A 13,682-nucleotide genomic window follows, 5' to 3' on the forward strand; every position below is an offset into this window, starting at 1 on the left:
ATGTCTATGTTTTGGACCATTTAAATGTTGAATACACTCAAATCACTTTTTGCCCTTTAAGTTGTTCTCAGTGTCTCATTCTGAGTGGAGGGTTTTTCCTTCTTTAAGTTGAGTTACCACTGCCAGTCTCCTTACGATCCTAACTGAACCCAACAAGAGTAGATTCTGAAATATTGTTTTTTTCCTTGACTTTGTATGACAGATTACTGTGGATTTGACTGATTTTGGACTACTCAGTTAAAAAGGGTGACAATTCCATGAATAAATTACTAGGAGAAACAATGCAAACCTGTTCTACGATTGTGTAAATGAAGTATCTGTATTTGTATAATAATGTAACTGGAAGTGTTGACGGTTATATCATTCTATTGATTGATCTGCTGATTCAACAAGAACTGCATTATGTTTATAATAACTTTATTTAGAAGGACCAGTCAGACACAAGAATGACACTGATGGGTGACATGAATGACACTGATCAACTTGTTACAATGCAATGTTATTTATGGGAAATTGGGTCCTGACATCCAAAGAAATGGCCTACATGTAGACATTTTCTTGTATGTTCCAACTTCATAAATAATATTGTAAAACATGAACACAAAGAATGAAAAAATACACAGAGTCACTGACCACATGATTAAGAAATGTTGTTGCAAAAGGCTTCATGTCTGTACTCACAGATCTGTTAGAAACTGTGTCTGCAGCTTCCTGTTGATCAAATTTCTCAGTAAGGTTCTGTTTTTAACTTCTCAGTTCTCAGACACTTTATCTTTCATCATATGTGGAGTGGTGCCTTCAGCACAAACAATTCACAGTGACACCACAGTGTGGTTTTCTTGTGCAGCAGACAGCTGATTGTTTATAAAAGCTCAAGATAGTGATTATTTTATATCAGCAGTCAGCAAATGTTAAGTCCAGTCATCCTAACATGTTAGTTAACTTAAACAAAAGGGTTCACATCCAAATGTTAACATTACTTGAGTACTATACAGATGTTTGTGTCAGCATGCAGATGTTAACACTGCTGATCTCCGAGATGTTTGTCCTCTTCTTGCAGACACTTTAATTATTAGACTGTGATGCTGCTCTGTTCATGTGAACGCTTTCTGTCTCTGGTGTGTTGAAGCGTCCTGATCTAAACCAGCTGAAGAAAAAACAGAAAGAAAAAGAGAAGCAGTTGTTATTTTGTTTTTTTAGTGATTAATAATAAACATCTACTTAATAGAATCAAAATAAAAGTGAAATTCAACCAGTTAGCCTGTAAATAGTTTTAAATATCTATTATAATAGCAGCTGACTCACCACTCAAATAAGACCATTGTGCTCACAAGCAGTATGATTCCCACAGTCTTCACTAGCGTAATGAAGACAGTGTTGACACCAAACAGATCATCTGCAATGCAACAAGATTTTAGAGGAAGGAAAACATGAAATAAGAGAAAAACAAACATTTCACATTAAATAATGCCCTTTTTGGTGAATACACTATGATGCTGTCTATGTGGCTGTGTCCTGCTTTCTCTTCACTCCCGAAGGCGCTTCTACTTATTTTAGAATAGCGTAGCTTGATGATTTAACATTTTGACTTACTTTTACTTTGTTACCAGCTTTTATGTTTTTTATTCATATTATTCTTTTTGTTTTTTCAGCTTTTATTGTTACTTCCCTACATCAAGATATAATTTAATGTTTACAAATGATGCAGAATGGGCACGATTTCCACTTGAAGTGACATTTCAAATTTAGGACAAAAGGAAAAATGGGACTAGTACAAATACCTCCAGCAGTCACGTTAATCTCTGCTGATGTCTGATTACCCAGATCATTAGTGGCCACACAGTAATAAACTCCTCCATCTGTTACATTGAAGCTGTAAATCTCTCCTTCAGATACTTTCACAGCTCCATCTCTGCTCTTCTTGAACCAGGTGAAGCTGCTGACTGGAGGTTTGGCTCTGCTGGAGCAGGTCAGGTTCACCCAGCTGCCTGCTGACACCAAACCTGATGGACTGATGGATGCTGAGGTGTCTTTAGGAGCATCTGGAGAAAAAGATTAACACAAATCTCAATTATTCATTATAAACAGAATGATGAATAATGGGGATCCCATCAATAATGATATGCTGACAAACTCTGATTGTCTTACATGAAACACTGAGAGTCTCTTCTGTCTCTGCTGTCTTGGTGTCTTTTCCTTGGTTCACAGGATATCTGGCAGAGCAGCTGATCTTCTTTCCATCATGTGTGTCTGACAGAGTGATGGTCTGCTGGATTTTAGTTGTAAAGCTTCCATCTGTGTTTTCCTCTATTTTGTTGTGAGAGTCTTGTTGGAGATTCCAGGTGAGTTGAGGAGGGGAGTGTGGACAGGGAGTGAGAGCTGAGCAGGTTATAGTGACAGACTCCTTCTCCTTCAGATCACCGGAGATTGTAATATTGGGCCTCCAAGGAGAATCTGTGGTTTCACATCATAAACACAGTTTGTACACTGATAATCAGTGTTAGGCAAGTTACTTTGAAAAAGTAATTGGTTATAGTTTCTAGTTACTTCTTCAAAAAAGTAATTGAGTTAGTAACTACATTACAATATTATAAAAGTAACTACTTACTAGGAAAAGTAACTATTGCGTTACTTAAAAAAATTTTTTCCCTCTGGGGTCCAGAGTATAACTGACCCTTTCTGACTACTTGTGACACTGCCTCTACATTTCACCTTTAAAAACTATTTATCTTGCCTTCTTTTCAGGACAACCTCACATGTCTGAATTTACAGTTATTTTTCATTTTGATATACTGTACATACCATTAACACACAGTCAAAAACAGACAAAAAACATAAAATCAGAGTAGAAACAGAGTAACAAATATCAATGAATCATTTTCATAACGTGAAATTCAAATTTAAATTGTACATTTTAAAATTTGTTGTTTTGCTTTGCAAACAACAAAGTTCTTTGCAGCCATTTACCTAAAAAATGCCGCCAAGGCTTTTTTTAAAATAACCATTTCAAAATATTTACAGAAAAATCAGGTGTTCTGCATCAAATAAGATTCCACACAAATTATCTGTGCAACTCCAAAATATAATTTCTGTCCACTCTAAGATAAAGGAGAACATCACTACCCTGATACCTGCAGGCCTGAAAGGTGTATCACTCTTCCTGTTTCCACCTGGAGACAGCGTTTACACTGCAGTTTGCTTTTTGTGTCTTTTTGGCAGCAACTGCAACATTCAGCAGTCGCCTCATTGTTCTGACATACTAAAGAAAACCTATTGATTACACTACACACTAACTAAACTACACACTCCAATCCAAACACGCTAAATGTCACAAATCTCTCACATCTCAAAACTCGCTCTCTTTCTCTCTCACCGCTGCCTCTCCAAAAACCTCCCCCACGTCTAAACAACCAATTGCCACATGTTGCCATATCGTTTTCTGAGTAGTCGACATGGTAAATTTTTCCACCAATAGGAAAGGGTAGGGTTTTTTGTTTTTGCTCGCAAGCAGAGAGTGCTTTCAAGCGCTTTCTTTTGAAAACACGTTTTTACCGTTTCTTCCCGCAGTGAACAATACGATAGTATTCAGAAAAAAACATCACGTATATTTTTTATCATCACTCTGGTTTAACATGGCCTATCAACACAATTTAAAAACTGTTATATAGTTTAGTCAACACTTTTAACACAAAAATGGAGACTCAGGGTTGTCTTGGGTTGACACAGCATCTTTGCTATGTCATCTTAAATTGGTCATGTGATAGTTTGCCAAGGCTACTTTATTCTTCCTCAGCCAAACGGCGTTACTTTTACTGTCGTTATTCCCATCACTGCTGATAATACAGGAAATAAAGTCAAGTAAGAGATGGAGATCAGTGTAGTTGTTTTAAATTCTTTATATTACATATTCACGATGTTCCATCAGGAACATAAATGTGTTATTTGCTCCATGGAGCAAAAATAGCTGAGCTTTGAAATGGCAAACTGTTCTAATGTTATGAACACTGACTTTTTATTCTTAACAATAACATGAAAACATTCTCACCTTTAATTGTTATTTTAAGAGGATCACAACGTGCTGTACTTCTGTACGGCCAGTTCATAATTCTGAAGTAGTATGTGTTTGTATAATTGGTGGTTAAACTGGAAAACAGAGTGGTGCAGTTTTTCTCCTTCAGGTTTCCTGTAATATTCATTGGATAGATGTTAACTGTCCCACTGCTGTTAAAGATCACATTTTCTGGATCAGGATTAAAGTTGTTATCGTTTCTAATCCACACTGCAAAGACGGGTCTTGTGCTGTCAAACTTTTCTGGGCCAGCAGCACTAAAGTTACATGGGATTTGTAAACATGATCCACTCAGAGCTTCCATCTCTGTTGGTGCAGTGATGAACAGGCGTGTGTTTGGAGGACAAGCAGCCAAAGTGTCTGGAAAAAAAAATAGTAAAACACATAATTATGATAAACTTACTTTATCAGGCGTGTTTTTTTCTCAACATCTTCAGTATAAACTGTGTGACTTTGTAAAGTATCTCTATCTGCACTGATCTGTCAGACCGTAAATGACTGAAATGAGACGGCTCACTTGGAATAAAGAGGAGACTCAGTAACATGATGTCTGTCATGATGTTCACAGACTGGACTGTCACAAAACTCATCACCTGCATAAAAAACACAACATCAGATAAAGGTTTGATCAAATCAGGAACTTGCAATGTTTTTTAGAGCAATACAAAATTTACATTTATTTGAAATCAGACAAAAAAAATGAAAGCAGTTATTTTTTGTGTGATATTTAGTAAGATGTAAAAAATGTTTTCTTACCAAATGATCAGACTGGTACAGAAGCTAGAATAAGAAAAAACGAATGTGTGATTTCAGCAGAAAGAGAGGGAGTGAAACACTTCTCTGTTGTAATGTCAAAGCAAACAGACCTGTGGTGCTTTTGGTTTTCTGTCTTTCTTTATTCAGTCAGTGTGTTTTTTATGTTCCCATCATGCACTCTACTCTCACTTTGGATGCTTCCACTCCCGCCTGCCTGCCTCTAGATTCACCTGACCTGACCCTCCACTCACATTTTAACTCGTTCTTCATTCTTTCATTAACATTTTTGCATATACAGCAGCTCGTTTCCACCAAAGTCACTAGACTTTGTGTCTCAGCTTTCCACTGTTTTTTTCTCCTGCCTGTTTTGATCAGGATTTTGTTTGCTTTTTTTGTTTGCATTTTCATATAACTCCTGATTTGTGGTCTTGGTTCGCAGACCTGCTCTTCCAATACTGTCAAAATACAAAGTTCTCACCTTCCTGTGAATAACAAAGTTAGCTGAATCTCATCAGGGTGCAATGAAGTAATTATATTTTCAATTTTAAACATTTTCATCCAGGCCTACGAGCTTTATCCTATAATAATCTTGTCTTAAATTTAATATTAGATTTAACAAAGACAAAAAACTGAAGACAGATGTAGCCTTACACAGAAACGTTTTCTGTTCAGCACCTACACAACGGTAATACTGAAGTCACAGCTACAGTAAAGGTAATAACACTGATCATCTTGTTACAGTGTGATGTTCTGCTGATCCCTGACAATCATATTGATGTCACTTTGACATGAATCTAATATTTAATTATTGTTTCAAACCAAACAAACAACACCAAATATGACTGATGTGGCTATTAAATGATGTACTGATACACAGCATGGCAGACCACATGACTAAATAATGTTATTGCAGAAAGCTGTCTGTTCTCACACAGGTTGTAGAAACTTTGTCTGCAGCTTCCTGTTGACCAACATCCTAAATGTGTTTTAATGTTTCTTCTTTTATTTAATGAGTCATTTATCTGTTGACAAATACAATTACTGTATTTGTCAGACTATAAGGCGCACTTAAAATCCTTTAATTTTCTCAGAAATCGACAGTGCGCCTTGTAAACCGGTGCGCCTTATGTATGAATTCTGGTTGTGCTTACTGACCTCAAACCGATTTTATGTGGTACACGGCGCTCAAATCTGTCAAATCTGTCACACCAGTGGCTTTTGTAGGGTTACTGTAGTTGGACTAGCTGGTATATAATGATGTGCTACATGATCGCTAGCGACACAGCTATGTTAGCATAATATAAACAGTGAAGCTGGAGGTGTGACAAAGTGGAGGAGCAGTTGTAAAGCTCTCCATTTGTCCCATATGTGTTTACTTTATTTTGCACATTGTACACATTCCGTTTCTATGTATTTGCTATGATTTGCTATTTGTCAAGTAACATTGCTTCACTCACTGTCCCGGGTTTGTTTGTGTAAGCGTTTTGTTGCCGGCAAATCAAACATTCTGCAAATTAAGTCAAATACTAAGTTATGTTTGTTTATATTTTATTATGTTGCAGATTAAGTCATTTGTTCATACTTTTTTTTTTGTTTGTGTCTTCAGTTTTTATGAGGGTCAGGTGTGGGGAAATGCCCGCCTGGCATTTCCTCATTTTAAAATCCTGATGATGTCACACATGACATCAGTAGGTCAAACTAAGTGGAGGGGTTTCTTTTTCCATAGAGATGCTTCCTTTTGTTTGTGTTAAGGTTTAAAGGAATTTGTTGAATGTTTTTCCTTTTGTTAATATTGCCATTTAGTTGTGTAAATGTGCATATTAGAAGTGTGTAGAGGTTTTGTGTTTTTAAATCATTTGTGTAGAGTTTTACATCCCTCAGTTGAGTGAGTGGTACTGGCTGGGCAATTGGAGGGAAATTGATGGCCCTATTTAAAGCCAGTCTCTACCAGATGCAAGAGAGAGGAGAGGTGAGCTGTGTCACCAGAGCCATGTTATGTTGAGTTTTGTTAATTGAATTTATTTGGGGGGAAGTTTTGTTAAGTTACATTATATTAAGTTCACTGTAAATAAATTGCTCACCTTGGAAATCTGAAATGCCTGCCTAGTCTGCTTCCCTACCACCTTCCTTGACGTTCGTGTCCGACTACCTCACAGGAGGATGAACACTAACTTTTTTCCACTTGAATAAAAGTTAACGTGAGGGTTCTCGATGTTTAGGGACAAATGCAAGGATGTTGTAACTGGACCAAACTTCAGTCAGGAGAGCAACTGAGATAATCCATCCACAATACGAGGTTAGTCATTAATATACTGTAACAACACGGGAATAGAGCAGCTGCGAGAGAATTCAAGATCAATGAATCAATTGTACGGAAGTGGAGGAAGCAAGAAGAATGAGTTTGTTGTGTGCCCACCTTATTACTAAATTAGGCAGAGTACTCTGAATTAAATCAGGACATAAAGCACGGTCTTTATCTTGCTTTATTGAATACCGTCTGTCTGACAACTAGCCACTTAACGGCGCCTCCTTCGGACAACAACATCCGGTTCAAAAGTCATCACCTTAAGACATATATCTGTCATGGTCCTGGGTCAAGCGACCCAGTGTTTGAGTTTATGTATCTTTTGTATTCTTTTGTGCCTTAGCTTAGTTCACCTTGTTTATTTCTAGATTGCAATTTAGTCTTGTTCCCTTATGTCATCTCCCCCTGCACTCAGTCTCCCTGGTTTCTGCGTCTACGTTTCTTGTCTATGCAGTTATGTTAAGTTCATGTCATGTTTTATCTCCATGTCTAATCTCCATGTTTCCTGTCTTACTTTGAAAGTCTATATTCAATGTCAGTGTATTTAGTTTCACTTCTCCTGTCCTGTCGTTAGGTTCATGTGTGTCAGCTGTGCTCCCATGTGTGGCCACTTCCCCTGATCATCCCTCATGTGTATTTAGTCTCTGTGTTTCATGCAGTCTGTGTCGCGTCGTCTGTGTTCCTACCCTCCATGTTGTATCAGTCAGCCTTTGTACTCATAGTTCTGGTTACCTGTATCTTCATAGTTTATCCTAGTATTACTTTCCCAGTTTAGTTATAGTTTAGTTTTGTCACTGCGCTTCTGCCTTGTTTTCACCAGCCACAATAAAGGCTCGCTTTTGTTTAAAGTTCACTCCGTATCCTCACTTGTGTTCGCACCTGGGTCCATCACGCACACCACCGCACGGTCTGCCTCCGCAGATCGTGACAGTACGACGCGACCATGCCGGACCCAGCGACACAAAAGACGGGGATCGTCCGGACAGTGGAGTCACTATGCAACAAATGGCTGCACTGTTCCAGAGAGGAGGAACGGGAAGAGTTAGCCCGCCAAGTCGGGGTGTGCGTGTCCGTGTTCCCTTGGTTATGGGAAACGCTGCACCCTCTCATCAGTGACTTTCTCGTCTCAACTCTCCGACTCCGCCCGCAGCAGCAGCTTCCCGGTGTGCGGGACTCATCGCCGGAGCCATGCTGTTGCATTGTTTCCCCGCTGCCTCGCGAGCCAGAAGCAGTCAGAGTCGGAACAGTGAGGCTCACCGTGGACACACCGTCGGTTCACGCCTCATTGGCTTCCGCATCTTCGCCACCACCCGACTGCACCACGCGGCGCACGGAGATGCCAGAGGCTATCGACTTCGGTGAGGAGGAGAAGCAGCAGGTGTTACGGGCGTATCGCGAGGACGAGCTCCGTTGGAAGCCCTGGCTCATCTCCGAGGAGGAGCTCTCGCCAGCCGCCCCGCCTCGAACCGGCCGCCCACCCTCGCCGCCTCGATCGGACTACTCCTCTCCTGCTTCCTATCTGGCACGGATGTGGTCGGAGGACGAGGAGCCGATCGCCATGCAAAGTCAAGTTCTGTCCACGGCCGCTTCAAAGAGGAAGCGGCGTTCACGCCGCCGTCGCGCATCGCTACGGCCTGTCTCGCCCTCCGCTGAGCAACACGAGGATGCTGTGGAGGGCATGGATTTCGACCTCGAGGAGCGGCAGCGCGCCGCATGCGCGCAACTAGAGGAAGAGCTCCGGGGGAGCCGTGGCTCGCTCCTGACTATGATGAGATTTTCCGGGGAACTCACCTGGCTCTCGGGGTCCCCTGAGCTTCCAGGAACTCTCACCTACCGCTCCGTCATCACCCAGTTCCCCAGCCTCTGCCACGGCGCCCGGCGCGCATGAGGCGCCGCTGTCTGGTTCGTCGGAAATTACTATCAAGAAGAAATGGCGTTCGCGTCGCCGTCGCGCTGCGCAACAACCGGAGGTGAGTGAAGGCAGTTTTCCATCACCAGTCTTCGTTGAAACATTAGGAGATAAAGACGTTTGTACAGAGTTAGACAGTGCTGAGTTTCAGCCAAGTAATGCGCCGCTAACCAAGCCACAGACAGGGGATTTTGTTTCCAAGGCAATTATGGACACTTCTAGTACTCCTGTAAGGACCTCTGATGCTGTGCTTAGACCAAAAGAGACTTCCGCAGATCATAATGCGAATAGTAGGGGTAGTGGGGTGGAGGTGTTTTCTTCTGCGACATATGCTGTTCCAAGGGTTCCATCACAAACTGAACTATGTGTGACCGATGCCTCCCTTCCTGTGTCCGCTCTGCTCACCCCGGAGCCACTTCAAGGAGGTAATGATGGTGTTACTGAGTCACTGGAGGAAGTCGTGTTTGGGGCTCTTGTTCAAAATAAAGATTTCGATGTCCAAGAACTGATTGGTTCCCAAGCCACACCCTCTTTTGGTGACATAACTGGAGAGTGGGCTTTGGAGCCTGTCATCAGGGACTGTGTGTTTTCTCCTCCAGGCCCCTCTGCTTTCATTGCAAATAAAGATGTTTCAGTGGTGGCCAGTCCTGAATTAAAGTGTGAACAGACTGAGTGTGAAGTGACAAGCGACAAGGTATTACCTGCTGTTGTGTGCAAAGAACTGAAAACTATAGACGCTGGTCAAAGACCTACTATGAAACTCACAGACAACAACATGAATCCAGATCATAGAAACCCAAGCAATAACATTACTCAGTCTGAAATCTGTGTTCCTCTGAATATTAAGCAGGATGTTTCTGAATTGTATTACTCCAGCACTGTCACCTCCAATCAGGTGATCATGGCTGAACGTGGGGAGTCCAATGAGACCGTTACTGAACTTACGTTATCCCCTCCCAGAGTTAACGTGATGTCTGTCTTCTCTGATTCTGTGAACTCATCACTAGATGAGGTTTCATGTTGGGATAAGAGTGTCACCATCCGCTCACAATCTGAAAAGTCATCTCTCTCCGTTAAGGATTCTAGCACAGGGTTATCTATCCCCGTTACTCCATACAAACTAAATGACACTTATGAGTTACAGTCCACTTCAAGCGTGGTTCCAAGTAAATGTACCACTTACCACTATCATGCTGTTAAGTTGTCATTAACCAGATGCATACCTGAGTATTTATTGTTTGCCCAGGAGCCTCACTATAAAAGTCTGAGTTATGTTTTTGTGGGCCAGGTTGTAATCCTTGTTTTTCGTGTGGTTGAACCAGCCCCTCTGAACTGTAAGGAACTGTCATTGATTGAATCCAACCAGCCTATGCTGACCTTTTCTGTGTTGGAAGAAACTGGACCATTTGCCTTTAGGCCAATTAAAACTGACCCAGACTCTGAGGATGTAAAGACTGCTGGCTCAGGTTCAGCGATTATCAACACTACTAATTTCATGGCCTCTTGTTTACAGATTGTGGGCACTATGGACTGTTTTTCACCTGCTCTCTCTCTCTGCATGTCTATGCCTCAGTTCTTGGCGCAGGCCACGGTTCAGCCACTTGCTCTGTCTCTAGTTTTGCCTCTAGATCAGTCACATATACTTACACTGGTCCAGTTAGCAGCTCAGCTCCCTGTCCAGTTAGCAGCTCAGCTCCCTGTCCAGTTAGCAGCTCAGCTCCCTGTCCAGTTAGCAGCTCAGCCTGCGTCTGCTGCTGGATGCCCAGGTGTGCCAGCCCGGCACCCCGCAGCATCCCCGCTGCTTCACGCCTCGTCCGCTGGAGGGCCCGAGGGGCCCGTCCGGCCGTCTGTCTCCGCTGGAGGGCCCGAGGGGCCCGTCCAGCAACCCGCCACGTCAGCTGGGGTTCAGGAGAACCGCACCAGCCCCACGCCTCGTCAGCAGGAGGGCCCGAGGAGCCTGTCCAGCAACCTGCCTCGTCAGCTGGAGGGCCCGAGGAGCCCGTCCAGCAACCTGCCACGTCAGCTGGGGGTTCAGGAGAACCGCACCAGCCCCACGCCTTGCCAGCTGGAGGGCCCGAGGAGCCCGTCCAGCAACCTGCCACGTCAGCTGGGGGTTCAGGAGAACCGCACCAGCCCCACGCCTCGCCAGCTGGAGGGCCCGAGGAGCCCGTCCAGCCACCACCTGCTCTGTCATCTGCGGCTCCTATGCCGTCGCCTAGTCCAGCTCTGGCTTCTGCTTCATCGCCTTCGCCTGGTCCAGCTTCAGCTTCGGCTTCTGCTCCGCCTGCAGCAGCCGCCTCTGCCTCGGCTTCGTCTGGTCTCGCCAAGCCACGTCCGGGCCCACCGAGCCACGTCCACGACCGGCGCCTGCCAAGCCGTCAGCTGGCCGGCCTCCTGAACCGCAACACTGCTGCCTTCCACGTGGCCGGCCCCCTGAACTCATAAACTATGGGCTGTTGTATTGCCGCCCTCCAGGCCGGCCCCCGATAGAAGATGGTACGAACTGTTGTGCCCTCGACCTCCGGGTCGGCCCCCGGAACCCATGAACTGTGGGCTGTTGTGTTGCCGCCCTCCAGGCCGGCCCCCTGACCTATGTTTGGACTGTTGTGTGCTCCAGTGTTTTCTGTCGGCGGTTTTTTGTTTCCTGTTCTGGGCCCTCCGTCCTGGTCCCCCGCCACCCGCCCGGACTCGGTGGTCCGTTTTTTTTTTTTTTGTTTTTTTTTTGTTTTGGTTTGGGGCTGTCTGGAGCCAGCCCTTAGAGGGGGGTGATGTCATGGTCCTGGGTCAAGCGACCCAGTGTTTGAGTTTATGTATCTTTTGTATTCTTTTGTGCCTTAGCTTAGTTCACCTTGTTTATTTCTAGATTGCAATTTAGTCTTGTTCCCTTATGTCATCTCCCCCTGCACTCAGTCTCCCTGGTTTCTGCGTCTACGTTTCTTGTCTATGCAGTTATGTTAAGTTCATGTCATGTTTTATCTCCATGTCTAATCTCCATGTTTCCTGTCTTACTTTGAAAGTCTATATTCAATGTCAGTGTATTTAGTTTCACTTCTCCTGTCCTGTCGTTAGGTTCATGTGTGTCAGCTGTGCTCCCATGTGTGGCCACTTCCCCTGATCATCCCTCATGTGTATTTAGTCTCTGTGTTTCATGCAGTCTGTGTCGCGTCGTCTGTGTTCCTACCCTCCATGTTGTATCAGTCAGCCTTTGTACTCATAGTTCTGGTTACCTGTATCTTCATAGTTTATCCTAGTATTACTTTCCCAGTTTAGTTATAGTTTAGTTTTGTCACTGCGCTTCTGCCTTGTTTTCACCAGCCACAATAAAGGCTCGCTTTTGTTTAAAGTTCACTCCGTATCCTCACTTTTGTTCGCACCTGGGTCCATCACGCACACCACCGCACGGTCTGCCTCCGCAGATCGTGACAGTATCAATACATGACATCCCCCTTTTCCTTAGATTCAAACTTTAGTCTTAATAACTTTGATGTCTTTTTTCTCTTCAACATTGAATATTTTTTCTTGTCTTACTTTCTAACAATTATATTTTCTAACTGTCTCACCACACGTACCCCCTCTTTTTTCCAATATATATACATGTCGACATACACATATGAACTTGCAACTTGAAACTTGCCCGTTTTAAGTTACCTCTTCACCTTAACATATTATAGTTTATTTCACCACAAAATCACGAAACCTCTCAGGTATCCTTTTAGCCCTCTGTGATCTACTTGATCTCTCTGGCCCCTGGGAGCCCTCTTGTGGTGTTGGAGTGAAGGTGTCAGTCTTTGTGGGTGTTTCACCTTCCTCCCTTTCAGGTATTGTGTTTTGTTCGTAGTGCCCTTCTCTGGTCTCCTTTGTCTCGTATTTCTTCACATGTGTCGTATTCCGGTGATAGCGAGCTCCGGTTGGTGATTCAATAATGACTTGGTTTCCAGTTCTGCTTACAACTTGGTGTGGTGTTGCACTGAATGGTGTTGTAAACTTGTCCACTTTGTCTTGTTCAACCAGCACTGTGTCTCCCGTGTCAACTTTTGAATACTCAGCTCCCCGTCGTTCATCAGCAGAAATATTTGATTTTCCTTTCTGTTCAGCGTCTCTGTCACGCACATCCAACTCCGTTGTTTTTGCCTCACTGATGTTCGGTAACTTTCCTCTCATTTTGCGGTTGAACAGGAGTTCTGCTGGACTTTTGCTCGTGGTTGGATGTTCAATGCTGCGATACACTGTCACATTTTTTCTTAGCTCTCGCTTCCAGTCAAGTCCTTCGGCTTGTGCGATCCTGATTCTTTTCATCAGTGATGCATTTTGACGTTCCACTTGCCCATTTGCTTGAGCCCATTTTGGTGTAGTTCTTATATGTTTGATTCCATTAGTTTCACAATATTCTCTGAACAACTCAGATTTGAACTGTGGGCCGTTATCAGATTTGATGGTAACTGGTAGCCCATGTCCGCTAAATATACAGTCAATAGAGTCAATGACTTTTTCAGCAGTTGTAGATGACATTACATCATACTCATAGTACCGACTGTAGTAATCTACCAGTACAAGTATTGAGTGGTTCGAAGGTAGCGGTCCCAGTAAGTCTACCGCCACATCTCGCCATGGTCTATCCGGTAAAAGTGTGTTTCTCAGTGGTT

General features: G+C 43.3%; 1 protein-coding gene across 1 annotated transcript; it reads right to left on the reverse strand.

Moving 5' to 3' along the window:
* Positions 1-839: 839 nt before the first annotated feature.
* Positions 840-4,937, reverse strand: LOC109194360 (myelin-associated glycoprotein). The gene is made up of 7 exons (XM_013265866.3): positions 4,826-4,937; positions 4,587-4,662; positions 4,046-4,429; positions 2,149-2,454; positions 1,782-2,042; positions 1,306-1,396; positions 840-1,147 (listed from the first exon to the last, which is right to left on the reverse strand). The coding sequence occupies exons 2-7, from the start codon at positions 4,657-4,659 to the stop codon at positions 1,066-1,068; spliced, it is 1,197 nt and encodes a 398-aa protein (XP_013121320.2). The 5' UTR covers positions 4,660-4,662; positions 4,826-4,937; the 3' UTR covers positions 840-1,065.
* Positions 4,938-13,682: the final 8,745 nt, after the last annotated feature.

Source organism: Oreochromis niloticus, linkage group LG9 (assembly GCF_001858045.2).
Source record: "Oreochromis niloticus isolate F11D_XX linkage group LG9, O_niloticus_UMD_NMBU, whole genome shotgun sequence".
Lineage (NCBI taxonomy): Eukaryota > Metazoa > Chordata > Actinopteri > Cichliformes > Cichlidae > Oreochromis > Oreochromis niloticus.